The 26,376-nt window shown below is 44.8% G+C and overlaps 1 protein-coding gene across 1 annotated transcript in view; it reads left to right on the forward strand.

Moving 5' to 3' along the window:
* The first annotated feature begins 8,610 nt into the window (after nucleotides 1-8,610).
* GRK7 (G protein-coupled receptor kinase 7) overlaps nucleotides 8,611-26,376 on the forward strand; it is a 48,932-nt gene continuing 31,166 nt past the window's right edge. Inside the window, exons 1-2 of the mRNA XM_003416174.4 lie at nucleotides 8,611-10,517; nucleotides 11,095-11,532. Coding sequence (XP_003416222.2) covers nucleotides 9,660-10,517; nucleotides 11,095-11,532 — 1,296 coding nt within the window. The 5' untranslated portion in view covers nucleotides 8,611-9,659. The remainder of the gene's footprint in view (nucleotides 10,518-11,094; nucleotides 11,533-26,376) is intronic.

Raw genomic sequence — 26,376 nt, forward strand, 5'->3', positions numbered from 1 at the left:
CATTATATCAGATCTCATCATGGAAGTGATTATATCATTATACAACTGCCAAACTGCGTTGTAACTATCAAACCACTGAGGATCATGGCCCAGCCAAGTTGACACACAACCTTAACCATCGCAGAGCCCATAGCTTCTCTGTGCTGTAGGAACAGTGCAGAATGGAAAAATCACTTGATTGGAAAGTAGGACCCTGAGTCCCAAGTGTAGCACTTACTTTTTTCTGGTCTGTTTTTTCATGCACACTAAGAGCTTAGACCAGGTCAACAGGAAGGTTAAGTGAGTTATATTTAAATCTAAGTCCATGACTATTGGATAATATTTGTGGTTAACAAGAAAATGTTTATTTTTAAACTATTTCCTAAAAGCTAGAAAATTAACTGCTCCTTCCTCTGTGTTTCCATTGAACTTGGTGCCTACCTCTATAATGGCCTTTAATTACACTCTACCATGGTTATTATGTTAGACTGAGCTGCCAAACATAATATCCTTGCAACCAGACCCATCTTCCTTCTCTCTTATTATAACTGAAGAGCTTCTCTTCATCCTAAGGCCAGTCTTTAACCTGTTCTTTGAATCCTCCTCCTCCTGCCTTCTCAGGAAACTCATGTGTTTATTCTCATATATTTTAACCTTGCCCTCTATACTGGATCCTTCCTGTCAGCTTTTAACGTGCATATTGTTGTTGCTAGGTGCCGTCGAGTCAATTCTGATTCATAGTCACCCAATGTGACAGAATAGAACTTTCCTATAGGATTTTCTAGGCTGTTTTTTTTTTTAATCTTTATGGGAGCAAATCACCAGGTCTTTTCTTCTGCAGAGCTGCTGGGCAGGTTCGAACCACCAACCTTTTGGTTAAAGCCAAGTGCTTAACCACTGTACCACCAGGGTTCCTTTTAAGATGCAAAAAAACTCTCCTTGTTGTCGAGTTGATTCTTTTCCTCTCCCCACACTCCTCAGCTCCCCATTGTGTATCTTTCTTCCCCTTTACAGCCAAAGTTCTTTGGTTGCAATCTCCACTTTTTTATCTTCTTTCCCTCCTCAACCCACTCCAGTCAGGTTTATCACCCCCACAACTCCACTGAAACAGTTCTACCCCAGGACTCCATGATTTCCATTGTGCTGGATTTGATTGTCATTCCTTTGTCTTCATCTTCACCTCTCAGCAGCCTTTGATACAGTTGGCCACTCTCTCCTCTGTTTCTATGGCACCACGCTGCCGTGGCTTTTCCTCTACTTCTCTGGCCCTTCCTTCTCTGTCTCCTTTGCAGTCTCACCCTCCTCTCCCTGCCAGTTAAATGTTGAAGATCTCAAGGCTCAGCCCTCGTCCTTCTTCTTATCTCATTTTGTACCCTTTAACTGGACAGGTTTTTCAATAACTACATTAATTATCACCTACACTACTCTGAAGAGTCCCTGGGTGGCACAAACAGTTAAGCACTGGACTACTAGCCATAAGGTCGGCAACTCAAACCCACCCAGAAGTGCCTCGGAAGACAGGCCTGGGCAATCTGCTTCTGAAGGATCACACCCTTGAAAACTCTATGGAGCAGTTCTTCTCTGCACACGTGGGGTCACCACTATGACTTGCAAGTGAGTATCTCCCCACAGACCTCTCCTCTGAACTCAAAACTTTTATATCCAACTGCTGCCTGTCTAACATTTCTGCTTGGATGTCTCACAGGCAACTCCAAACTCCGCATGTCCCAAAATGAACTTACACCAGGACTTCTTCCAGGATTCCCTATCTTGGTGAATAATATAACCATCTGTTCAGTTCTCCAACCCAGAACCTTGGAGTTATCCCTTGTTGTTGTTAGGTCCCATCAAGTTGGTTCTGGCTCATAGCGACCCTATGTACAATAGAGCAAAACACTACCTGGTTCTGTACCATCCTCACAATCGTTGCTATTTTTGAGTCCACTGTTGCAGCCCAGTGGTACCCCTTACATCTTCCTTTTCCTCAACTACATATCACCAAGACCTGTCCATGTTACCTTCTAAATAGCTCAAGAATCATTCTGCTTTGCCCAATGTCTATGGCCGCCAGCTCTGATTACCTAGGCCACTGCAGTAGTTTCTCAGCTAGACTCCCTGTTTCCAATCTGTTCATCATACAGCAGCCAGTAGGATTTTTTGAAACACGAACATAACCATGTTATGTGGTTCAGCACTCTAGGGCCTCCCATTGCTCTTAGCAGAAAGACAACATCCTTATGAGGATGGTTTGCTGCAGCCTCATTTTTTACCACCTTCCACCTCCCTCCTTCACAGCACTCCAGCTTCACTGGTCTTTAGGTTTCTTGGACATGCTATCCAACTCCCAGCCTTTTCACAGGCTACTTCCTCTTCGAGAAATGCTCTTCCCCTTCACTTGGCCAGCTAAACTCTACTGTCCCTTGAGGACAAAGCTCAGCCTCCCCTGACCTTCCAGGCCAAGTCTCTCTGCCATGCCCTGTCATGGTATCACATAACCCCCTGCTGGGCCATGTCTAACAAATGTAACATCATTTGGTGAATTTTGTCTTTCTCACTAGGCAGTAAGGTCCATACAGGCAGAGACCATGTCTGCTTTGGCACTCCACTGTGGCCACAGCCATAGCACATGGCCAGTTGTTGTCAGGTTTCAGCTCCAACTCATAGCAACCCCATGTATAACAGAACAAACCATTGCCATCCTCACAATCATTGGTATATTTGAGCCCATTGTTGCAGCTACTGTGTCAATCCATCTCATTGAGGGTCTTCCTCATTTTCGCTGACCCTCTACCAAGCATGATGTCCTTCTCTGGGGACTGGTCCCTCCTGAAAACATGTCCAAAGTATGTAAGATGAAGTCTTGCTATCCTCGCTTATAAGGAGCATTCTGGCTGTACTTCCTCCAAGGCAGATTTGTTCATTCTCCTGGCACGCCATGTTATATTCAACATTCTTTTCAAACACCACAATTCAAATGGGTCAATTCTTCTTTGGTCTTTCTTTTTCATTGTCCAGCATTCATATGCACATGACACAATAGAAAATACCATGGCTTGGGTCAGGCACACCTTAGTCATCACCCCAATAAGTACATGTGAGGGGAGCCAGTAGTGACATATGCAAATAAATAATTGTAGCGTAGCTAAATTAGGCTGGGTAACAAAAAAGAATAATAAAAATTTTTTAGAAACCCCAAAATCTCAAAGCTTAAACATAAAAGTTTATTTCTGGATATTAGATAATAAGGAATTATCGGTAATTGAGTTAGGGGTGACAAAGACATGGTAGTTGTGCTAGTCATCGGCCTGTTTGTTCTCAGATACCTTCTATGACTTTGCCCTTCTCTGATCTGTGTCACAGGAGCTCACCCCTGCCAGCTACATTTCCAGACCCTATTATCCTCTGGGAAACCCCACGGTGTAGTGGTTAAGAGCTATGGCTGCTAACCAGAAGGTCAGCAGTTCAAATCTACCAAGCGCTACACGGAAACTCTATGGGGCAGTTCTACTCTGTCCTGTAGGGTCGCTATGAGTAGGAATCAACTCAACAGCAATGCCTTTGGTTTTTGTTTTACTGTCCTTTAGCTACTTGCAGGATTAGGCCAACGAAGACAGGAAGTCCCGCCCCCATCTCTCTTTACTTCCGGTGGTATCTCTGGCCGTAGTCACGTCTTCTCCAGTATCTCAGCTCACGCTGGACAGCTGCTGGCGCTGTGGTCCCAGCTCCTACGGGGCAGCCCCCACCATGGCTCCATGTGGCCGGATGGCCGTGGCCCATGGGCTCTGGCAATGCACTTCCTCCTGCCTTTCTCACTCCAGTCCTAGGAGTGGAAGCAGCTTTCTGCTAGAGCTAATCTATAGGTTGTTTCTCATCTCCTCTTTGGCTTTGCAGTAATTACAACAGTTTTGCAATTAGTTCCCTATATTCAATCCTCCCCCGCCCCCCACTCAACTGCCTAGTATTCCTTCAAGCCCTTAAGTGATATTAAAAAAACAAACAAACAAAAAACTGCTTGCCGTGGAACCGATTCTGACTCATAGCAACCCTATAGGACCGAGTAGAACAGCCCAGTAGGATTTCCAAGGAGCGGCTGGCGAATTTGAGCTGCCCACCTTTTGGTTAGCAGCCAAGCTCTTAACCGCTGCACCAGGGCTCCCTAAGTGATATAGTTACTATATATTTTTCAAATATGTGTATAGACATATATTTTAATATATTAAGTATATTTTAGAATATTAATTAAAATATAAATTTTACAAAATATAAGCTTTTAGAATTTTAAATTTATATATTTTATCAGTTGTATTTTAAATATTTTTATTTTAATATTTATTTACTTATATGCCATATAATATATACATAAGTATATGATATGTAGATGTAAGCCTATATAAAATAAAATAATGAAGTATTGATGGGTGCAATAATGTGGGATTTTCTTTAAAATAGTCCAACAAAAAGGTGTTAGACGAAGGTGAAAGAGGATTGGCAAATGCTGTTAAGTGCAGAAGTTGGTGATGAATACATGGAAGTTCATTTTGTCATTCCCTACTTTTGTGTATGTTTGAAATTTTCCATAATAATAAGTTCTCTAAAATACGGTATCATAATAGCATCTTATTATAATAACCAAAACCAAACAGAACTCATAGGGACCCTGTAGGACAGAGTAGAACTGCCCCGTAGGGTTTCTAAGCTGTAAATCTTTACAGTGGCAAACTGTCACATCTTGGTGCGTCGGAACTATCAACCTTTTGGTTAGCAGCCAAGCGCTTTAACCACTGCACCACCAGGGCTCCTCTTATTATAATAGTCTCCTTTTTTTATCCTCTGTGTTTTTTTATACTTAGTTCCCTGAAAAGTACCTTCTGTGTCATTTCTAATTTTGCTGCAAAAACCTCAGTTTTCTCTAGAGCCAATTGATCTTACTATTCAATATTTCAATCGAAACTCAAAGTGCTTATGAGAATTAAATTTTTGTGAGAAAATTCTCTGAGCATATTGAAATGATAGTTTAAACTTTGTCTAACTACCCCTCTTCTCTATTTCATATTTGACAAATTTTTAACTAACAAGATATCCTTGGTTACTTCCAATGATTAAGTATAAAGCGTGGCCAGCTGCTGTTGGAAGGGTAAAGACCCTTTTGCTTTTCCTTCCAGTAGAGGGCTTCCACTGAAAGGAAAAAGTAAAATCTTTACTGTGGAAAGAGTCACATCAGAAGTTAAAGAATAATCTAGGTCTTTTGGGTATGCTAATGGTGAGATATTAGGCTGCTTCATAACTTAACACCGCTCAAAAGAGCTTCTCTTTGTTTCTGAGACCGTATAATGTAAAGTTCCATTCTTAATTCATCTTCAAATAGATGTGCTGTTGGACCAGGCTGAGAGTTGTGCGTTTTAGGAAGATCGCATTTGTGTGTGTGTGTGCTTTAGGTGAAAGTTTATAGCTCACGTTAGTTTCTCATTCAAAGATTTATACATGGATTGTTTTGTGACATTGGTTGCAATGCCCACAATGTGACAGCATGCTCCCCTTTTCCACCCCGAGTTCCTTATGTCCATTTGTCCAGTTTCTGTCCCTTCCTGCCTTATCCTGCTTTTGGAGAGGAGCTGCCCATTTGGTCTCAAGATATTTGATTGAACTAAGAAGCATGTTCCTCACATGTATAATTTTTTTTTGTTTTACAGGCCTGTCTGATCTTTTTCTGAAAAGTGGGCTTTGGGAACGGTTTCAGTTCTGGGTTAACAGTGTCTGGGGGCCACAGTTTCGGGGGATTCCTCCAGTCTCTGTCAGACCATTAAGTCTGGTCTTTTTACGTGAATTTGAATTCTGTTCTACATTTTTCTCCTGCTCTGTCCGGGACTCCCTGTTGTGATACCTGTCAGGGCAGTGCAGTCATTGGTAGTAGTTGACCAGCATCCAGCTCTTCAGGGAAGAACACATTCTTATTAGAAACCCAGATTTACTATTTTCCTAGAACAGTTAAGTGTAGGATATATTTTCAAATTGAAAATCCTTAGAAAGAGAAGCAAATCAACAACATCCCATTACTAATAGTTAACCTTTTTTTCGACTTGACGGCACTGGGTTTAATAGTTAACCTAAAGCTTTTTTTAAAATGTTCTTTGTGTTTCAAATGTATGACCTCAGAGCATTTTAAAATTAAGAATATGCACACCATAAATAATGCTTTAAACCACCCGATGCAAACATAATAGAAGGCCTGGGCAAAGGGCACTTTTTCTTTTCTCCAGGTTGCAAAATTAGTCATAAAAAAAATTATTTTAGTTGTTTCCTGCTATGAACAAAAGCTATGATTTTCCTTTCAAAATAAAACGACAACTTCTCTTTTCCCATGACAGAGAGTAGTCTTCTTTTTATGGCAGAACACAGCAAATCATTCCACTGCAGTAGTTTGTGCAACTGGCTTCTGTTGTTAGAAATCTTGCCTGTTAGTGAATCTGATCTCACAGTCTTCCGGTACCACAGGGCACCATGGCTTTCCAAGGTCACAAGTAGCTCTGAGTTGGCTGCTTCCATATGAGGTGGCATAAGACCCAGGAACCCACCTTCTTTCACATGGCTTAGGTCTCTCCCATCTCCAACAGAACAGAAAAGCTTAATTTTGGACCTCATTTTTACCCCTGTATTGATATCATCATTGTGCAAGCTAGCACTTCGTAATCATTTCTTTGGACCAGGTGCTAATTGGCGTTTAATTCTCTCAATAGTTCACTCATGAATCACGTTTATTATCTGTTTTACAAATAAGGAGACAGAGGCTCAGAGAAGGTAAGCAACTTGCTCAGGGACGCATAGCTAGCACTTGCTAGATCTGCGGTTCAGATCTCTCAAGCAGTGCTGGAGTTAGTGCTGATAACCGGCGGGACACACCTCCAATCCAAGCTTTCTGGTACTTTTCCCACATGGCACAGATTAGCCAACTGTGTGCAGGACTTGACTCTGCTTCTCAGCTGAGGATTCAGTGCTGTTCTTTATTGCACATAAAATTACTGTTTCATTAAGTTAGAGAAAGCCTTGGACCATACTGTTAGCAATCACATACAGGATTCTATTTTACATAGATCTCTCCATTTTTTCAGGTGTGTAAAACTTAAAAAATAATGATAATCTGTCTAAAATTACCAGTAGGCAACATATAGTCATTTTATAACTTCTAAACTTTGTGTTCAAATATTATTTAAAGTCTGTTCTCATCATCAGACAATTTTTAATTAATGAGAGAGTGAGTGAGTTCTTTAACCCAAATGACTTATCACTGATGGGAAAAGAAACAAAAAAAAAACTTCCTTTTTTTTTTGTGTGTGTGAGTGACAAAGCTAAAGAAGGGTTAAGTCTGCACTGTCCAACAAGGTAGCCATGGCCACATGTGGCTCCTGAGCACTTGAAATGTGGCTAGTCTGAATTGAGATACGTCATAAGTATAAAATACAAACCAGATTTTGAAGCCCTGGGACATAATAAAAGAGTGTAAAAATATCCCATTAGTAATTTTTATATCGATTACATATTGAAATGATAATAATTTGGATCTGCGTGGTTAAATAAGAAACTACTAAAGTTAATTTCACCTGTTTCTTCGGGTTTTAATGTGGCTAGGTTGGAAGTTTGAATCTGCCAGGCGCTCCTTGGAAACTCTATGGGGCATTTCTACTCTGTCCTATAGGGTCGCTATGAGTCGGAATCAACTCGACGGCACTGGGTTTTTATTAGAGAGTTTTAAATTACATATGTGGCTTGCATATTTCTATCAGACAGTGTTGGGTTAAGTGACTCCTAAGGGATAAAACCAAGTATTAGTGCCAGTGGAATTAAGCAATTCATAGCAACTATATTTCATTGGTAGAAAACATTCTTTTTTCAGTGATAAGATTGAATATCCATGTGATGACAGTTCTGTCATTTTCTCAAAGCTCTGCCCTGTTATATTGCCGCTGTATTCTTAAGAGCCATGGGAAAAGGCACCAGGAGAGATTCTCTGACTATTTTTTCACTACACAGAAATGAGGGCTGGGAGATGCCCTCTTGAGAACAAAAAAGCCCCAGCGCTCCTTGGGTGGCTTCACAGAAGATGGCATGATTCTGATCAGTGGTCCCTCATGTGGATCCCCCTCTCTGCAGTAGGGGTGATTGTTTACACACAGCATGCAAAGCCAAAGGGCACCCACGAGTTCATTACATAATTCTTGGTAGTGTGAGGCCAAGTGTGGATCTGCTCTGGGGGAATGGCCGGCAGGCTCTGACAGGCAGACCGAGGCGGTCATCACCATGTTTTGACAGAGTGTGTGCTCCAAATTGTTTATTTGGAAAAAGACTGACCAGTTTCCCTCCCCCATCGCCTTTTTTTTTTTTTTCTCCTTTTTCTTTTAAACACTCTGGCATAATACTGAATGGCTTTGTTTTTAAGCTGTCTTCGTCGTTGTGAAAAAAAAAAAAAAAAAGCCTGAATATTATTTCCCTGTAGGATGCTAGTTGTTATTTTTGGAGCAGAGATTCTTAGCCTGATCTCTGTCTAAACCAATTTCTGTGTTCTGTGAAATCATGGTCTGTGACAGCTCCCAGCGTCCACTGTGGAGAGAAGCTTCCCTGTGTGAGGGAGAGGGGGCAAAGATCTTGAGGGACCATACCTGAAACATCACTGCTCTCCTCCAAACTTGAAGGTCTCCTGAGCATTCTGATTCCCATATCCCACCTGTTAGATGGTAACCTCGGAAAAGTCACAGTCACAAGCCGGGAGTGGCCTGCCTTCCCTCACTGTCATGGAAAATTCTTGCCCTATTTGGAGCCCACACTCTCTAGGCTGACTCCCTTCATCTCTCTATTTCAGGAATATGGCTTTTTCTGCCCTTGCCACTTCATGGTATGTTTCGGGTCAAGGTGACCCCACTGTATATTTAGCCCAAGATACTTCAAATCACAGGCCTCCTCAGAGAACAGCCAGCTTTGTTTGAGAGCCACAGCCCACCCTGAGGGGCCTCTGGGAGCATTTCTCAGTTCTCAAAGTTCAGAGCACCCCTTCTGTAACCCACTATTGTCAGGCTGCTAGACACAGGCCTACTTCTCACAGTTCTTCTCCCAAATCTGTTGTTATTTCTATGGGTTTACATAGCTTGCATCTTGTAGGGAACATTGTAAAATTGGAAATTGTTTAAAATACAGTTGTCAGCAACAAATAATATACCAACTTATTAGTACAGGCAGTACCCAGGTTATGAACGAGATCTGTTCCCAAGTGTGTTCTTTAAGTGGAATTTGTAGGTGAGTCAGAACAGGAGCATACAGCTCTTATTTAGCCTTACTCTAGTGCAAAAAAAGGCTCCAAACCTTTGCATTGATTTAAAAGCTGGGCATGGAGCAAGTGAAGGTGATCGTGATGAAGAATTTGTTTGGGGTAGGGGTTGATTCAATCATTTCAAAGTGAGGACAAATTTACATAACATGAAAGGGCAAGTGCAAGTTGTCCCTAACTCCGAAGTTCGTAACCCGGAGACTTACTGTACTCCATTCCTTTGAAAATTGGTAGATCTTTGTATATTCAGGGAACAGATGTGTATGGAGACCAGCCCTCATCACGAATAGGCCAACAGGGAGGCAGGAGTGGAGTGAGTAGACCTAGGTAGGCATGACTGTGTGATTTTGCCTTGGTGGATGGGAGCATGACCTGTAACATGCTATACTTAGCCAGCCAAAGCTTCTTACAGGAGAAATCTCTTCCTTTCCATCCCTCCAACACCCTCCACCAGGGCCCACCTGCAGACCAGAAGACTCACTGCAAATCCCCTGGAAGTTATTTAGTCTTAGAACTGAAAGCAGCCAGCTGGTTACCAGACCTGACTGAGTCCCAGCCCCAGCCTTTCACTCTTCCTTCATTATCCTGGAGAGCCTCCCTCTCTGTGAGAGCCATGGTTGACATGGGGGGCTTGGACAACCTGATCGCCAACACAGCCTACCTGCAGGCCCGGAAGACATTGGAAGGAGACAGCAGGGAGCTGCAGCGGCGCCGGCGAAGCCTGGCGCTGCCTGGCCTGCAGTGCTGTGCTGAGCTCCGCCAGGCCCTGACCCCCAACTTTGACAGCCTGTGTGAGCAGCAGCCCATTGGCCGCCGCCTCTTCCGGGACTTCCTAGCCACAGTGCCCATGTACCGAGAGGCCGTGGCCTTCCTTGAAGAAGTGCAGAGCTGGGAGCTGGCTGAGGAGGGCCCCACCAAGGGCAGCACCCTGCAGGGGCTGGTGTCTACTTGTGCAGGTGGCCCTGCCTCAGGACACCCATACCCCTTCCTCAGCCAAGCTCTGGCCACCAAGTGCCAAGCAGCCACCACTGAGGAAGAGCGAGTGGCTGCGGTGGCTCTGGCCAAGACCGAGGCCATGGCCTTCTTGCAGGACCAGCCGTTCCGGGACTTCCTGGCCAGCCCCTTCTATGACAAGTTCCTGCAGTGGAAACTCTTTGAGATGCAGCCGGTGTCAGACAAGTACTTCACTGAGTTCCGAGTGCTGGGGAAAGGTGGTTTTGGGGAGGTAAGTCTGTCAAGGATAGCCAAGCTGGAAGAAGAAGTATAGAGTATAAAAGTTGTTGTTTTTTTTTTTTTTAACCTCAAAGGAACTTCCTTAGAGCTAATTGCAGTTCCACACATGGAAAATCACTAGCTCGCTCTTAGCCTTTCTTTCTGGTCTCCACGTAAAATAAATGAGAATGGCATAGGAAAGACAGAAAAGATGTGGAATTGGCCAGGAAGCCTTATCATAGGGACCATCCCTGGAACATGCTGGAATGCCCTGGACACTTTGTGGAATGACAATAACATATGATGGAAGCTATCCCTTTGACCTAATTATGGTAATTGAGATGGTTTGAGAAAAACTTCAGATATCTAAGAAAGCATACATCTTGGAGTAAAGCTGAGAATCCATTTTGCACCCCTGCTGTCCCCAGCTCTTCTTGAGGAACGTTCTTACCTACAACTTCTCTTTTCCCAGACGCCTGTCACCCTTTCCCCTTGGCTGATTCACTCACTCTCCTCCCAACCCTTTTTCCATCCTCTTTCCCATCTCTCCACTACCATCCACTTCTACCTATTCCTCTGTCTCCATTAAGGTATGTGCCGTTCAGGTGAAAAACACTGGGAAAATGTATGCCTGTAAGAAACTGGACAAGAAGCGGCTGAAGAAGAAAAATGGCGAGAAGATGGCTCTCTCGGAAAAGGAAGTCTTGGAAAAGGTCAGCAGCCCTTTCATCGTCTCCCTGGCCTATGCCTTTGAGAGCAAGTCACATCTCTGCCTGGTCATGAGCCTGATGAATGGGGGAGACCTCAAATTCCACATCTACAGGGTGGGCGATCGGGGCCTGGCCATGAGCCGAGTCATCTTCTACTCGGCCCAGATGACCTGCGGAGTGCTGCACCTCCACTCCCTTGGCATCCTCTACCGGGACCTGAAGCCTGAGAATGTGCTTCTGGACGACCTCGGCAACTGCAGGCTGTCCGACTTGGGGCTGGCCGTGCAGATGCAGGATGGCAAGTCTGTCACCCAGAAGGTGAGTGGCTCTCTACCTGGCCCGGGGTAGGGGTCAGAGTCAGAGAGGAAGGGGAGAGGGCTGTGCTATTCCAGGGCAAATGGGGCCCTGGACTTAATTCTTCTAATTTCCTTTGTCCTGAAGCCTTTATGTTGTCATCTTGCCTTAAGTGGAATGTTGTGAAAGGATTAGCTTAATTGGCTATTTGGGAGCTACTTTGCTCTCCTCTCTCGGGGTTGGGAGGTGGAATCTTCTTTGTGAGTTGGAGATCCTCTGTGCATGCCTGGTGAGGTGGAAAGAACACTGAATTCATCATCAGGGTGTTGATGTGTTTCTACCATTAACCACCTCCATGGGACCATGTTCCTTGGTCAATAGAGTCGTGGTTTCCTCTCCTGGAAAATGAAGGGACTGAACCCTAAAGTTCCAGCATCTTCAGAAATAAACTTTAATTGGAAAAAAAGAAACCCCTAGCACCTTCTCCCGTAACACTTGGTACATTAAAAGTAAACTAGGCCCTTTCTTGTTGAGTGCAGAATAAGGAGATCTTGGGTGAAGGTAAAATTTTAAATGAGAATATACAGAAGATGTTGAACAAAGGCAACTGATGTTTATGTTGGCCCATCTTGTTCAGAGTGACTTGTAGAGAATTTTTTTGATTAAAAAGGGAATTATAATTAAGCAATTATGTTAAGTGAACAACAGAAAATCTCTAAGATTCTGACAGGCCTTTTTCACTGAGCTGTTTCTGCACATGAAGGTAAATGCCCCAGTCAGGTTCTTAACTCTTCAATTAAAACTTTGTCTTTGCATGGCTTTTCAGCTTAAAAATTAGAGGGAAGGAACAATCAGGTGAGGATGAGGAAAATCCTGGCAAGTTTGGGAAATTGCAGGTGATAGTATGTGGCTGAAATGTAGGGGTGTTGGCAAGATATATGGGACTGAGAGCCTGCAGAGGCATGGGTATCCATCTGGCCCAGGCAAGAGATAATGGGGGCTTGTGTAAGGCAGGTGGACTGAAGAGGTGGAAGCGGTTGGAGAGAGACCTGATAGGACTTCAGGATCAGTTGGGTATGAGGGTGAAGGGGGTGAGAGTCTCTAGCTCCAGCGACCAGAAGGAGGAGCAGAGTTGTGGGGAAGATGGTGAGACCACTTGTGATCGATATTGTATATGAAGCTCCTGTGGAACAGACCAGCCAAGTTGGGCATTTAGGTCTACATGTCTGGCACTGTGAAGAAAGGTCTGGGCTAGTGTCTTAGTTATCTCGTGCTGCTATAACAGAAGTACCACAAGTGGGTGGCTTTAACAAACAAATTTATTTTCTCATAGTTTAATAGGCTAGAAGTCTGAATTCAGGGTGCTGGCTCTAGGGGAAGGCTTTCTCTCTCCATTGGTTCTGGGGGAAGGTCTTTGTCTCTTTTCAACTTCCGTTTCCTGGTTCCTTGGAGATCTCATGTGGTGTGGCGTCTATCTTCCCCTATCTCTGCTTGCTTGCCCAATCAACTCTTTTTATATCTTTAAAGAGATTGACTTGAAGGTACATCCTACAATAATGCTGCCTCATTAGCTTGACAAAGAAAACCCATTCCCAAATGGGATTATAACCACAGGGTTAGGATTTACAACACATAATTGTTGGGGGACATAATTCAATCTACAACAGCTAGACACTGGAATTTTGGAGTCCTCATGGTTTAGGAATCAGCAGGCACCAGTGAATCGCTTGGGGAAGAGTGGGAAAAGAAGTCCAGGAACAGAAACTGAGGAATACCAACATATAGGAGGTGTGGAAGAAGAGAGGCCCCTGAAGAGACTTAATAAGTAGGAGGAGAGGTGGAAGTGGTGTAGTCATGAGAGCTTTATCAGTTAAGTGTTAATTTCAGCAGCATATCATAGAAAACCCCAAAACAGTAGATTAAACAAGATAGGGCTTTATTTTTCTTATGTAATAAATTTTTTTAATAAGTAGTATAGAGGTAGGCAGTTCCTGTCATTAGTTCATTGGCTGCAGGATGATGGGATGTCTCTGTGATTTTAGCCTTTACCGTATGTTGCAAGGTGGCTGTTCCAGTCCCAGCCATCACGTCCCTGTTCCAAGCAGGAGGAAGGAAGGGTCAAGATTAAATGGGCATGCAACACAGCAGTTGAGGTGGACTCTCTTTTAAGGAGCTTTCCTGGAAGCCCCATCTAATATCTTCCACATATATCTCACTTCCTCTCTGCAAAGGAAGCTGAGGAATGTCTTACCCCAACCCTCACCCCCTACTCCCCACACTGAATGTGAAAGTTCTAGTTAGTAAGGAAGAAGAAAGGCTGGATATTGAGCAGGTAACTAGCAGCCAGAAGAGAAGAGGGTATCAGGGAGGAGAGAGTGGTCAGCAGTGTGGAATGCTACAGAGAGGTCACACAATCTGTGGAATTTGGCAAATAGGAAATCTTGGTATCCTCAGTAAGGGCAGTTTGCAAGGACTGGTGAGATCTAAATGCAGACTGTCAGGGTTGGATTGAGCTGGAAGCAGAGTGAGACTAGAGAAGGAGGGAGGCTAGTAGCTAGAAGGGGGCACAAGGAGGAGAATACAGGAGTCTGAGGTGAGGAGAGACAAGCACATTTAGACGCTAAGGCAAGAGCCAGGAGAGAAGGGGTGGATGCTATAAGAAGGGAAGAGGATGGATGATGGAGGAGAACTCCAGGAAGGGGCAGTGGAGGAGGTGGCGCATTTAAGTAATGCTGTCTCCTAAATTAGGAGCCCTGATGGCATAGTGGTTGAGAACTCAGCTGCTAACCAAAAGGTTGGCAGTTTGATTCCACCAGCTGCTTCTTGGAAACCGTATGGAGCAGTTCTACTCTGCCCTATAGGGTTGCTATGAGTCAAAGTTGACAGCAATGGGTTTGGTTTGGTTTGGTATCTCCTAAATTGCAGGGGAAGAGGGACACACAGGGGAAGAGACAAATGTTTGCCTTCTCTGAGGACCATAGACTCAGGAGACACCTATGTCAATTGGCTAGTGAGTAGCATCTGGGGTCTTAAAAGCTTGCGAGTGGCCATCTAAAATACAACTGTTGGTCTCATCCCAGCTGAAGCAAAGGAGAGTGAAGAAAACCAAAGACTTCAGGGAGCAATTATTCTAAAGGACTAAGGGGCCACATGAACCACAGCCCACATGACCCCAAGACCAGAACAACTAGATGGTACCCAGCTACCACTATTGAGCACTCTGATCAGGATCACAATAGAGGGTCCCTGGCAGAGGTAGAGAAAAATGTAGAACAAAAATTAAATTCATAAAAAAGACCAGATTTACTGGTCTTGTAGAGACTGGAGGAACCCCCAAGACTATGGCCCTAAGGCACCCTTCTAGCATGGAACCGAAGCCATTCCAGGAGACCACCTTTCGGCCAAACAAAAGACCAAAAAACCCAAACCCACTGCAGTCATAGCAACCCTATAGGACAGAGCAGAACTGCCCCATAGGGTTTCTAAGGAGTGCCTGGTAGATTCAAACTGCCAAACTTTTGGTTAGCAGCCCAACGCTTTTTTTTTTAATTAATTTATTAATTATGTTTTAAGTGAAAGTTTACAAATCAAGTCAGTCTCTCGTACAAAAAGTTATACATACCTTGTTATGTACTCCTAGCTGCTCTCCACATAATGAGACAGCACACTCCCTCTCTCCACCCTGTATTCTCCATATCCATTCAACCAGCTCCTGTCCCCCTCTTCCTTCTCATCTTGCCTCCAGACAGGAGCTGCCCACATAGTCTTATATGTCTGCTTGGGCCAAGAAGCCCACTCCTCACAGGTATCATTATCTATCCTATAGTCCAGTCCAATCTCTGTCTGGAGAGTTGGCTTCAAGAATGGTTCCAGTCTTGGGCTAACAAAGGGTCCAGGGACCGTGACCTCCAGGGTCCCTCTAGTCTCAGGCCATTAAGCCTGGTCTTTTTACGAGAATCTGAGATCTGCATCCCAATGTTCTCCTGCTCCATCAGGAATTCTCTGTTGTGTTCCCTGTCAGGGCAGTGATCGGTGGTAGCTGGGCACCATCTAGTTCTTCCAGTCTCAGGCTGAGCAGCCAAACTCTTAACCACTATGCCACCAAGGTTTCCAATAGACAGCCCTACAAAATAAACAATAACACCCGAGAGGAAAGAGCTCCTTAGAACGGTTACTTACATAAGACCAAAAGCGCAAAATCTAACCAAAAACAAAGACAAGGCAGGAAAGAGTAGGAAAACCAGACAAAATGTTGTGGGGATCACAGGGCAGAGATGGGCAGAGTGCTAACACATTGAGAGGGCAGCGACCAATGTCTTGGAACGTTCTGTGTACAAATTGTTCAATGGGAAACTATTTTGCTCTGTAAACCTTTGCCTAAAGCGCAATGTAAAAAAAAAGAAGTGTTTGCCTTCTTTTGGATCTTGCTGCAGAAACGAGAATGTCTTGAATCCATGTCTTTCTAGGCACTAAAATATTCAAGTGTATTACTTCATGGTTTAAATTTGTATCATCAATTATGCAGAGTAAAAAAATTCCTTCTGAGTGTCCCATATACATGTATCCTGATGATTGCTGATATATCTCCACATTGCTGGAGGCTTAGAAGATACACATATCTTCTTCTCTCTCATAAATCCCCCTCAGTCTTCCTCCTGCTCTGCTCATGGACCGAAAAAATGTTTGAGGGCAGTTCATTCAGTGGCTCCCGTATCCAGCTTCCCAGCTCTTGATTGGAACCTTCAGAAAACTTTCTGTGCCTCTAGGTATTGTCCACTATAATGAATGTACTTGATGGAGATTACTGCCTTTCCTGAGTCCCTCTCTGTCCTGTGAGGCAAAAACTTCAGAGTTTAGACAACTTGTGCCATCCAAAAAGTTTTATGCCGCAGCTCCCAGGCCTGCCTCTAAAGCCCAGGGCACCATGAGAAGAGGTGGGGAAAGAGAGAGAGAGCATATCAGAAGCCATGAAAAGAAAGACAGAGAAAGGAAACCCTCCCTTCTTCACTGTTTACCCCTTACCACAGGTGAAATCTCCCGCCCCCTCTTCTGTAGTTTCCTATTTACTGCAGCTCCCACATGTGTAATTGAGCCCCCAATGGATTTTAAGGCCATTACATTCACAACATTTTACAGAAGAAAAGAAAAAGGACGTACTTTCAGGACTTCACCACTAACGTTCAGTTTGGATATCAAGGTACTACGTAAAAGAAATACTGAAGGTCAGGGAGAAGATGAGAAGGAAGCATCACCCTGATTACGAAGGTTGGTATCTGCATTGACTCTGCAGTCCCCCTAGAAAAGTGAAGGCACGCTTGGGTTGGGAAAGTTGGCTACCATCTTCTCATTCAGTGACTCATTCGATCTGTACAATTTCAGATTGCTTTCTGCTTCGTGTAACAGAATACCAGATGTCTGGTATGGATTCAGCAGCTCAACAATTTCAGGGCCAAGATCTCTGTAAATCTCTGATCTTCTCCTCTTTGTCACAAGATGGCTATTGCAACTCCAAACATTAAGTCCTCATTCCAGAATGGAAGAAATGGGGAAAAAAGAGGAATGTCAGCCCCCTTCTGTTTACAGTCCACTGGCCAGGACCCTGTCACGTGTTTATCTTTAGCCACAAGGAAGGCTGAAAACTGGAGTATTTAATTTTCCAGCCTTGTTTTTAGGGAAAGATAAGGGAGAAAAAGGGAGTGAGAATGGGTGTTGGATGATCTGACACTGCCTGTCACACCAACCCCTAGGAAAATATATTGATAAGAATTAGGAGATGCAATTCACTTTCTTAACTCACACAGACATTAAAACTAGAGAATAATTGTTACAGTGTTATAATAGACAGGATTCTAAAATGACCCCCAATGATCCTCACCTTTGTATACTCTCCTTCCCTTGAGTGTAAGCAAAACCTGTGAATATGAGGAGCTATGATTTCCGTGATTATACTGTGTAATAGGACAAAAGGGATTTTGCAAATATAATTAAGGTTACTAATAAATTGACTGAGTTAATCAAAAGTGAGATTATCCAGGTGGGCCTGACCTAATCACATACACCCTTTGATTCCCAGTATAGAGGCCAGAGACAGGGAAGTCAGAGATTCAAAGCATGAGAAGGCTTGGATGGGGTCCCATGGCAAGGAATAGAGGTGGCTCTAGGACTTGACAGCAGAACCCAGCTTAGAGCCAGCCAGGGAATAGAGACCTCCGTCATACAATCACAGTGAACTGAATTTTGCCACAGCCATGTGAGCCTGGAAGAGGCCTGCAAGTTCCAGATGAGAATGCAGGTCACCTGGCATCTTGATTTCAGTCTTATGAGGCCCTGAGCCGAGAAGTCAGTCATGCAGTACCCAGACTTCTGACCTACAGAACTGTGAGCCAATAAATGGGTGTTTTTTTTAAGCCACTAAATTTGTGGTAATCTATCATCAATTAATAGAAAACTAATACAAACTGTTAGCAAAGGAAGGTGACAAAGGAAAACTCTTTGTGTATAGTATAATCCAAATTAATGGAGGAGTATAACGGTGCCGGACATTGTTAGAGGGACAATGTTTTCCTCTCCTACCGAGATTGGAACGCCTACCACCTATTATAGTAGATGTAATTGAATTTGTAACTCTGTACTTGATTCTTCCAAGTGCATAACTCTTCCCTGGGTATGAGCGGGGCCTCCCTCGAGAGACACAGGCCTTTTCAACCTATTAGAGGGATACTGGGTAAAGTACTTTGGATATTTCCCTATAGGCAATAGGGAGCCATTGAAGGTTTTTCAACAGGGAAGTGGCATGATCAGAGTGATTCTTTAGGAAAATGACTCTGACACTATAAGATGAACAGGAGAAGGAAGAGACTGGAATCGGGGAGAAAGGAGTACCAGCGACAAGCTGCTGTACTGATCCAGAAACAAGGTAATAAGGATCTGGGCTAGGTCCTGGCCTCTGAACAGTCTTATATCCAGAGCTCAGTCCCTTTGGTCTCTCATCTGGGCTCCATCAAGACCCAGATCTTTGCTGCTCTTGAACGTGGCTGTCCTACAGAACCACTCCTAGAATGTGATGAATTTGGGGGTCCCCTGGCTGCTGGTCATTTAGCAGGGAGGCCCTCAGAGAGGAGAGGAGAAAGAAGGCCCTATCCAGGCTTGAGAGATATGGAGGCAGACACTGGAGGAGGGTCGGGGATGTTTATGAGCCCTGTCCTGGGGGCTAGAAACCCTGGTTCCTGTTCCAGGTTTACCACTGACTCATATTAGGCATATCTGTCATATTGGCAGGCCTCAGGGCATCTTTAATCTCTAAAAATTGGAGTCTACAAGATAGTTCTTTGAATTATTTGTAAGGAAAAACTTATTATAAACTCAAAAGATTAACATATGGAATAAGTTACCATGATTTACTGGACTTGAATTACAATCAGGGTCCTTATGGGACAAAAGTACATTACTTAAGAAAATAAAATTAGACTCACACACAGAATTGTACACCAATGTTTACTGAAAAACTATTCACAATAGCCAAAAGGTGGAAACAATCTAAATGCCCGTCAACAGACGAACGGATAAACGAATGTGATACACGCATACAATGGACTACTACTCAGCTGATAGGAGAAATGAAGTCTTGGTACGTGCTACAGTATGGATGGAGTTTGAAGACATTCTGCTGAGTGAAATAAGTCGATCACAAAAGGATAAACATTGTATAACTTCACTTATATAAAAAATACAAGAAAAGGCAAATGTATGAAGAACAAAATTGATTAGTGGTTACTAGGAGCATGAGGGAAGGGGAATGGGAGGTTAACAGTGATGGAAATATCACGTTGATTAAGGAGGGTTGCACAGTCGATGGGAGCCCTGGTGGTGCAATGGTTAAAGCACTCGACTGGCTAACCAAAAGGTCAGCAGTTCGAATCCACCAGCCGCTCCTTGGAAACCCTACAGGGCAGTTCTACTCTGTCATATAGGGTCTCTATGAATCAGAATTGACTCAGTGGCAGCAGATTTGGTTTGCACAGCAGATTATTGTAATTGTTGTTGATAAGTTATACACCCTTAAAAAGTTGAACTGGCCAAAGCTGTGTGATAGATATATTTACAACAATGACCAGAAAAAGGAAGAGAAAAAAAAAGAGTAGCTGCTGAGGCTGTTTAGGTACTGCCAAACACCTCATAGGATTTGGTTCCTTTGTTTGGAGGTTTAAGGTCATGGTTTCATGGAACATCCCAGTTAATTGGCCTAATAACGTGTGTAGTGTGTCTGTTCTACCCCCTAGTTCCTCGCATAGTGCCTGAGGTCTTAGAAACTTGCAAGTGGCCATCCAAGGCACAGCAAGTGGTCTGTATTTGCCTGGAACAACAGAGGAAGAAGGAGAGTCAGGAACAGGAGGAGGGTATGGAATGGCTGATTGCCTCCATGAACAATTGCCTCCTTTGCCGTGAGACCAGAAGAACTGGATGGTGCCCGGCTACCGTTACTGAACATTTTGATCAAAGATTCTAGAGAAGAATCATGATTAAAAGGGGTCAAATGCAGAACAGAATTTCAAATTCTCATGGACTCCAGACTTCCTGGAGCCTTGAAGGTTGTTGAATGAACCCCAGAAACTATTGCTCTGAGATAACCTTAAAATCTTGAACCAAAAATATCCCTTCAGATCTTCTTGAAACCAAACAACAGTTCAGCGTTATGCTCTTTTGAGAACTATTTATATGGATCAGATTGGTAGCAGTAACTTGAAAGATTAGATAGGAAACTTGGGGGTAGGGGGGCAGTGTATTTATGTTAATGGGAGAGGAACTACTCAGAAAATGAGGATGAGAGTGGTTGCACAATTCAAAGGATGTAATTGATGTCACTAAATGGTACATGTAGAAACTGATAGGAATTGGTGTATGTTTTGCTGGGTATATCCTCAACAACAACAAAATAATAAATTCATGGCTTAAGTAAGTGAGAAACCCAGAGGCTTGGTCTGCTGCAGGTGTCTGAGCAATGTCACCAGAAATCTCTGACTCTCTGCTCTGCCCTCCTCTGCATTTGTCTCACCTTCAGACAGATGCTCCCCACATGGAGGCACCAGCAGCTCCAACACCTCCTACCAGCTGGGCAACTCCATGGAAAGAAAGTGCTTCTTCATAAGTATTCCTTCACACCACAAAGGGAGGGCTCTCAATGGACAACCCAGGCCGTGTATCCAACCACAACCAATTCCATTGGCCAGGACTAGATCATGGCTTGTCCAAGGATCCAGGGGCAGGGCCTGTCCCATTCAAATTTCATGGCTTGAGAGCAGAGGATGTGTGTTCTCCAAAGGAAAACCAGGATGCAAAAGTGGGGAGTGGTTGCCACATAGGTGAAAACAGGAGGTATTCCTGAAAAGGATTCACAAGATTTCCACCCTCTTTATCAGAGATGATGGGGTCTACATCCTTTACAAAGAAAGTTTTATGAGGTGGGTACTATTATTAGCTCCATTTTACAGATGGAGAGACTGCAACTCAGAGAGGTCGTTACCCACTCAAAGTCACAACACTATTATGTAATAGAAACCCAGGTATGTCAGATTCAGGGGGCCAGTGGCGGTTCAGTGGTAGAATTCTTGCCTTCCACACAGGAGACCCAGGTTTGATTCCTGAACAATGTACCTCGTTCACAGCCACCAGCCATCTGTCCGTGGAGGGTTGCTCATTGCTATGATGCTGAACAGGTTTCAGCAGTGCTTCCAGACTAAGATAGACTAGGAAGAAAGGTCTGGTGATCTGCTTCTGAAAATCAGCCAGTGAAAACTCTATGGAACACAATGGTCAGATCCACAACCAATCATTGGGACGATGCAGGACCGGGCAACATTTCATTTCACTGAATATGGGGTGACTCAACATCGGTGAAAACAACATTTCAGGTTCAAAAGCACCCATGGTTTGCACTCCACCTCATTCAGTTCATGCCCAGGGCAGAACGTGGCCTACAGTTTTCCATGCTACGAAAGGCTCTCCACCCTGTAAAACTCAGACAGAATTGGTGCATGGGATGAGATTAGCAGATGAGTCTGCGTCTGGTCTGGTATGGACACCAACCACGAGCCTAGCTGAGCCTCTGACAGAAGCTTGTGGGGAAGCCTCCAGAAGTGGAGTACCCCTACCTACACAGAGAATGATGGGCATTTCTGGCTTGATGACTAATGTCTCAGAGCCGGCTTCCCACACATAGACACAATATAATTAAATGTGATCCCAGCCCCTGGCTACATCCACTTTTAATAAATGTGATAAGCATAAAACTCACTCATGTCATGTTTCAGAGACTCTAGGCAAATATAATAAGGAAATTGAGCAGTGAGGCCCAAGCTGGGGCTTTTGTCAGGAATTGGAAGGAACTTGGAACTTGGAACAGTGATTCTACAGCATGGTGCGTGTTTGGTTACTTTGTCCTGCCTTGGAGCCCCTGACCAAATCTTCACCTTTGAAGAGATAATGGGAAGAGAGGGGTTCAGCATTATATTTATTTTGAAGCCTCTGTTGCACCGAATTCAGTGCTGGAGACATACCGAGTATGTGGCTTTTAAAAGACCTGTGCCTTCATCACAGCCATCACCACCTTGCTCCAAAATGTTTTCTCTTTGAGAATTTACTCCTGAGAACCGGTTTGAGTGCCACACAGGAGAAGCATTCCGGTTCCTTCATGGTCACACCTTGGTTTCAACCAAAACTGTTACTATCAATTCCGTGACTGAATTTAGGTCCTAGTAATTTTTGACCACTTCAAAAATGTTAAATGCATTCTCAAAGTATTTTCCACTATTAAGAGCATTCAAAAAATATTCACTACAGTCTTGGAATTATCTTGAACCTGACTATTGAAAAGGCTTTCATACATTCATTCATCCACCATGTGTTTATTGAACATTTCCCACCGACCAGGTCTGTGCTAACCATGAGGGATAAAAGGATAAGCAAAACCCAGACCCAATTCCTGCCGTCACGGAGGCTAGTGGGGGAGATTGCACTTCATAAATAATCATTCAAATGAATATAAAATTTCAATTATGATAAATGCTGTGAAAAGTCAGACATGGGACTGTCAGAGGAGTATTTGGCTTAATATGCGAGGAACAGAAAGTTAACCACGTGGTTAACTACAATGTACTTGGTATCAGAAGGACAGCTAGGAATTTAATCAGCAAAGTGATTGGGGTGATATCTTAAATTGTATTCCCCGGAAACAGACTGAGATAGAGAGCTGCTTCTGGACGATTCATTAGGGAGAGGCCTCCTGAGATAAACCTTGAGGAAGGCAGAACTGGGCAAAGGGAGAAACTGGCTGAAATGAGGTGGGAACTAAGCCCTCAGTCGTTTCTTGAGGGAGCTCCGGAGTTGGGATGCCCTTCAGGATTGTCACAAATCGAGGCGAGGTCCAGGCTTTTGTATTGCCATATGAGCCACTCCTTGACCTCAGGCAGCTGCCAGAAGGGGGCGTAAGCTTGGGCAAGGCAGTTCTCTGCCTCAGTACGCCATTCCCAGGCAAGGTGCAGCAGTGACCAACAGCAGTCAATGGTCTTCACCTGGGCTGGCTACATAGTTTGTGGACTCCTTGATCAAATAGCAGGAAAAAAAGCTTTCTCTCCTTTTTTCCATGGTCTCTCCCTAGGTTCCTAGGCTCGTCATGGTGTTTCATTATTGCTCTTTAATGCTGCACTTCCCTCAGGCACAGGGATACTGAGGGGCAGGGGTGTATGGCTGCCCCATGACTGGACATGCAGGAAGCCTGTGCCTGACTCCCAGCCCTCCCTGAACTGGTGTCCATCCCCCCACCAGTGGTGGAGAGCACAGCAGCAGCTGGCCGGGTGCAGAGAAGCGGACAGGACCCATCTTGTCCCTGGGAGGCAGGGAGGTGGCGAGAGGTGGGGCCGGTGCGGGAGCTGAGGCTCTGAGCACGTCCACCCTACCAGCCCCACCCGCTCTCCATTGTCTCACTGGTCTTCACTTAACAAAACACAAATTCAAAGATAAACTATTGAGAATGTCCAGACAGTCACCACAGAGTATTAAATCCTCAGCGCAGGGCCCCTTCTGAGAGGTGGGCCCTGGGCAGCTGTACTGGTCACATGTGCATGAAACCAGCCCCGGTCCCAGTGTAGGGAGGACACCTAGAACCTAAGAGGGGATCTGGGTGGAGGACCACAGCACCCACCATAGGTGAGGAAGAGCATTTCAGGCAATGGGAACAGCCAATGCAAAGTACCTGTTGCTTTTGGGGAAATGAAAGGAAGCCAGGAAATGAAAAGCACAAAGCAAGGGGGACATGTGGCTCAAATGAAGCTGGAGAGGCGGACAGGGGCCAGACCAAACCTGGCATGACAGGCCATGTTAGGGACTTTGAGTTTTTGCCTAAGAGCCCTGGAAAGCCTTTGAAAGGATTTAGCCAAGCAGGTGACATGCTTAGAATTTTGTTTTGAAAAGGTTACTCCAGCTGCAGGGAGGAGAACAGATTAGAGGGGATCCAGAAGGATCTTGGTCATTTGTAATCCAGCTGAGGGATGATGGTGGTTGGCACCATAGGAGTGGTGGAGACAGAGCACAGTAGATGGACCTGGGAGAGATTTCAGAAGGAAGAGGCCTCAGTGATGGTTTGGATATGGGGAGAGGGGAGGGAAACAGACATGTCAAGGATGATTTATGGGGTGATGTTGCATCAAAGGCACAGAGCAGGGCCCCAGGTACAAAAAAGGGAATGAGGCAAACAAATCCCTGCCTTTATGAGCCCCAGGAGATGGAAGAGACCAAGTCAATGGGCACTGACAACAATGGAATCAGGCTTATCTGAGCTGGGTACATACGAAGGGCATCCAGCCAACATAAGAGTCAGGACGGGCTTCCGGGAGGAAACGACAACCAAGTTGGGACCTAAAAGGCAAATAGAAACCAGGCCAGGTGAAGAGAAAGGAGAGAGTGGGCTAGGCAAAAATGATGATTTTTGTCTCCCAGGTGACATTTGGTGGTGTCTGAAGACATCTGTGGTTGTCACGACTGGGGAAGTGCTACTGGCATCCAGTAGGCAGAGGCCAGGGATGCTACTAAACATCCTACAACACACAGCACAGTCGCCCCTACAAAGATCTGGCCCCCAATGTCCACCGTGCCGGGGCTGAGAACCCCTGGTCTAGGTAAAGGCCTGGGAAGGGAGGGCAGTGCGCAGTCATAGAACCAAGTGGCTCTGCAGCCACCTGGAGGGTGGAGTCACGGGGTGGGAGGATGACAAAAGATGAACCTGGCCCCGGGGGGCCGGAGGAGTCAGACGAAGGCATTTGAACTGTATGCCAAGGGTGTTGGGGGGCCACTGAAGTCTTTCAGGCAGGGAAGTGACAAAATCGGACTTGGAAGGACAATCAGGAAGAGGAGTTGGGATAAGGGTGAAAGGGGAGTGAAGCAGAGAGCCTGGGAACCGGGGGAGGCCAGTACATTGTCCAGTGGAGTTGTGGGAACAAGCAGAGAGAGAGCCAGGAGACCCGCAGGGTGAGGCAGGAGGGCGCTACTGTGGGAGATGGTGAGGTCCGGGGACCAAAAGATTGTTGCATCATCTAATTTGGCATAGTTACATGTTAGAAGCTCAGGGCATCCATTCAGATCATTTGCAGCTAATGAAATATGATACTCAGGATAGCGAGATGGAAGGTTCTGCCACTCACTATGGCTACTGTGGGCAGATGTGCAAGCGGGCCTGCCCTGGGCTGCCACATACACACTACGCCATTTGGAGCATCTTCTTGTAATCAGCAGAGACTATGCTTAGGCTGGCCACAGCCCTGCGCATGACCCCAGGAAAGTTAGGCTTCTCCCCTGAGCCTGGTTAATACCACTGCCTCCTAGGGGTGATGAGAGGATTAAGAAAGAACGTAGATAAATGCCTAGCAGAGGGCCAGCCACTTGGCAGGCACTCAAGAAATGATTGCTAATTGCTCTGATTATTCTACAGGAAGTCTAGCGCCAGACCCTCAGTCACAAGCTCCCATTGCTCGTCAGGGTGACCTTTGTGGCTATGCTTTGTTCTCTGGGGGATGCAGGAAACCGGCAGGAGCCCAGCATTGCAGCCCAGTAGGCAGTGGGAGCGGCTCTTTCAGGGCAGAGCCGGGCAGGCTCACTCAGTTGCCTTGCTTCCTTGAAGCCCCATAGAGTTTCATTTGTGGTTTTGTTCTGAGCAGCTTAGAGACGAAGCAGAAAATATGCCTCAGCCTGCTGCAGGGCAGAGTCACAGAACATGAAACCACCAAAGAACACACCTGCCTGAAAGAAGCTAACTATTGATCTCTACATCTAGCTCAATTGGCATGACATAGTTTATAAAGAAAATGTTCTACATTCTACTTTCGTGAGTAATGTCTGAGGTCTTAAAAGCTTGTGAGCAGCCATCTAAGATACTCCATTGGTCCCACCCCATCTTGAGCAAGGGAGAATGAAGAAAACCAAAGACACAAGGGAAAGATTAGTCCAAAGGACTAATGGACCACAAGTACCACAGCCTCCACCAGACTGAGTCTAGCATACCTAGATGATACCTGGCTACCACCACTGACTGCTCTGACAGGGATCACAATAGAGAGTCCCAGACAGAGCTGGAGGAAAAAAAAAAAAAACCCATTGCCGTTGAGTTGATTCTGACTCATAGCAACCCAATGGAGAAAAGTGTAGAATAAATTCTAACTCACAAACACACATACAAAAACAGACCAGACTTATTGGTCTGACAGAGACTGGAGAGACCCCAAGAGTATGGCCCCCAGACACCCTTATAACTCAGTAATGAAGTCACTCCTGAGGTTCACCCTTCAGCCAAAGATTAGACAGGCCCGTAAAACAAAAGCAGAC

This window comes from Loxodonta africana, chromosome 23, assembly GCF_030014295.1.
Source record: "Loxodonta africana isolate mLoxAfr1 chromosome 23, mLoxAfr1.hap2, whole genome shotgun sequence".
In the NCBI taxonomy this organism is placed as follows: Eukaryota; Metazoa; Chordata; class Mammalia; order Proboscidea; family Elephantidae; genus Loxodonta; species Loxodonta africana.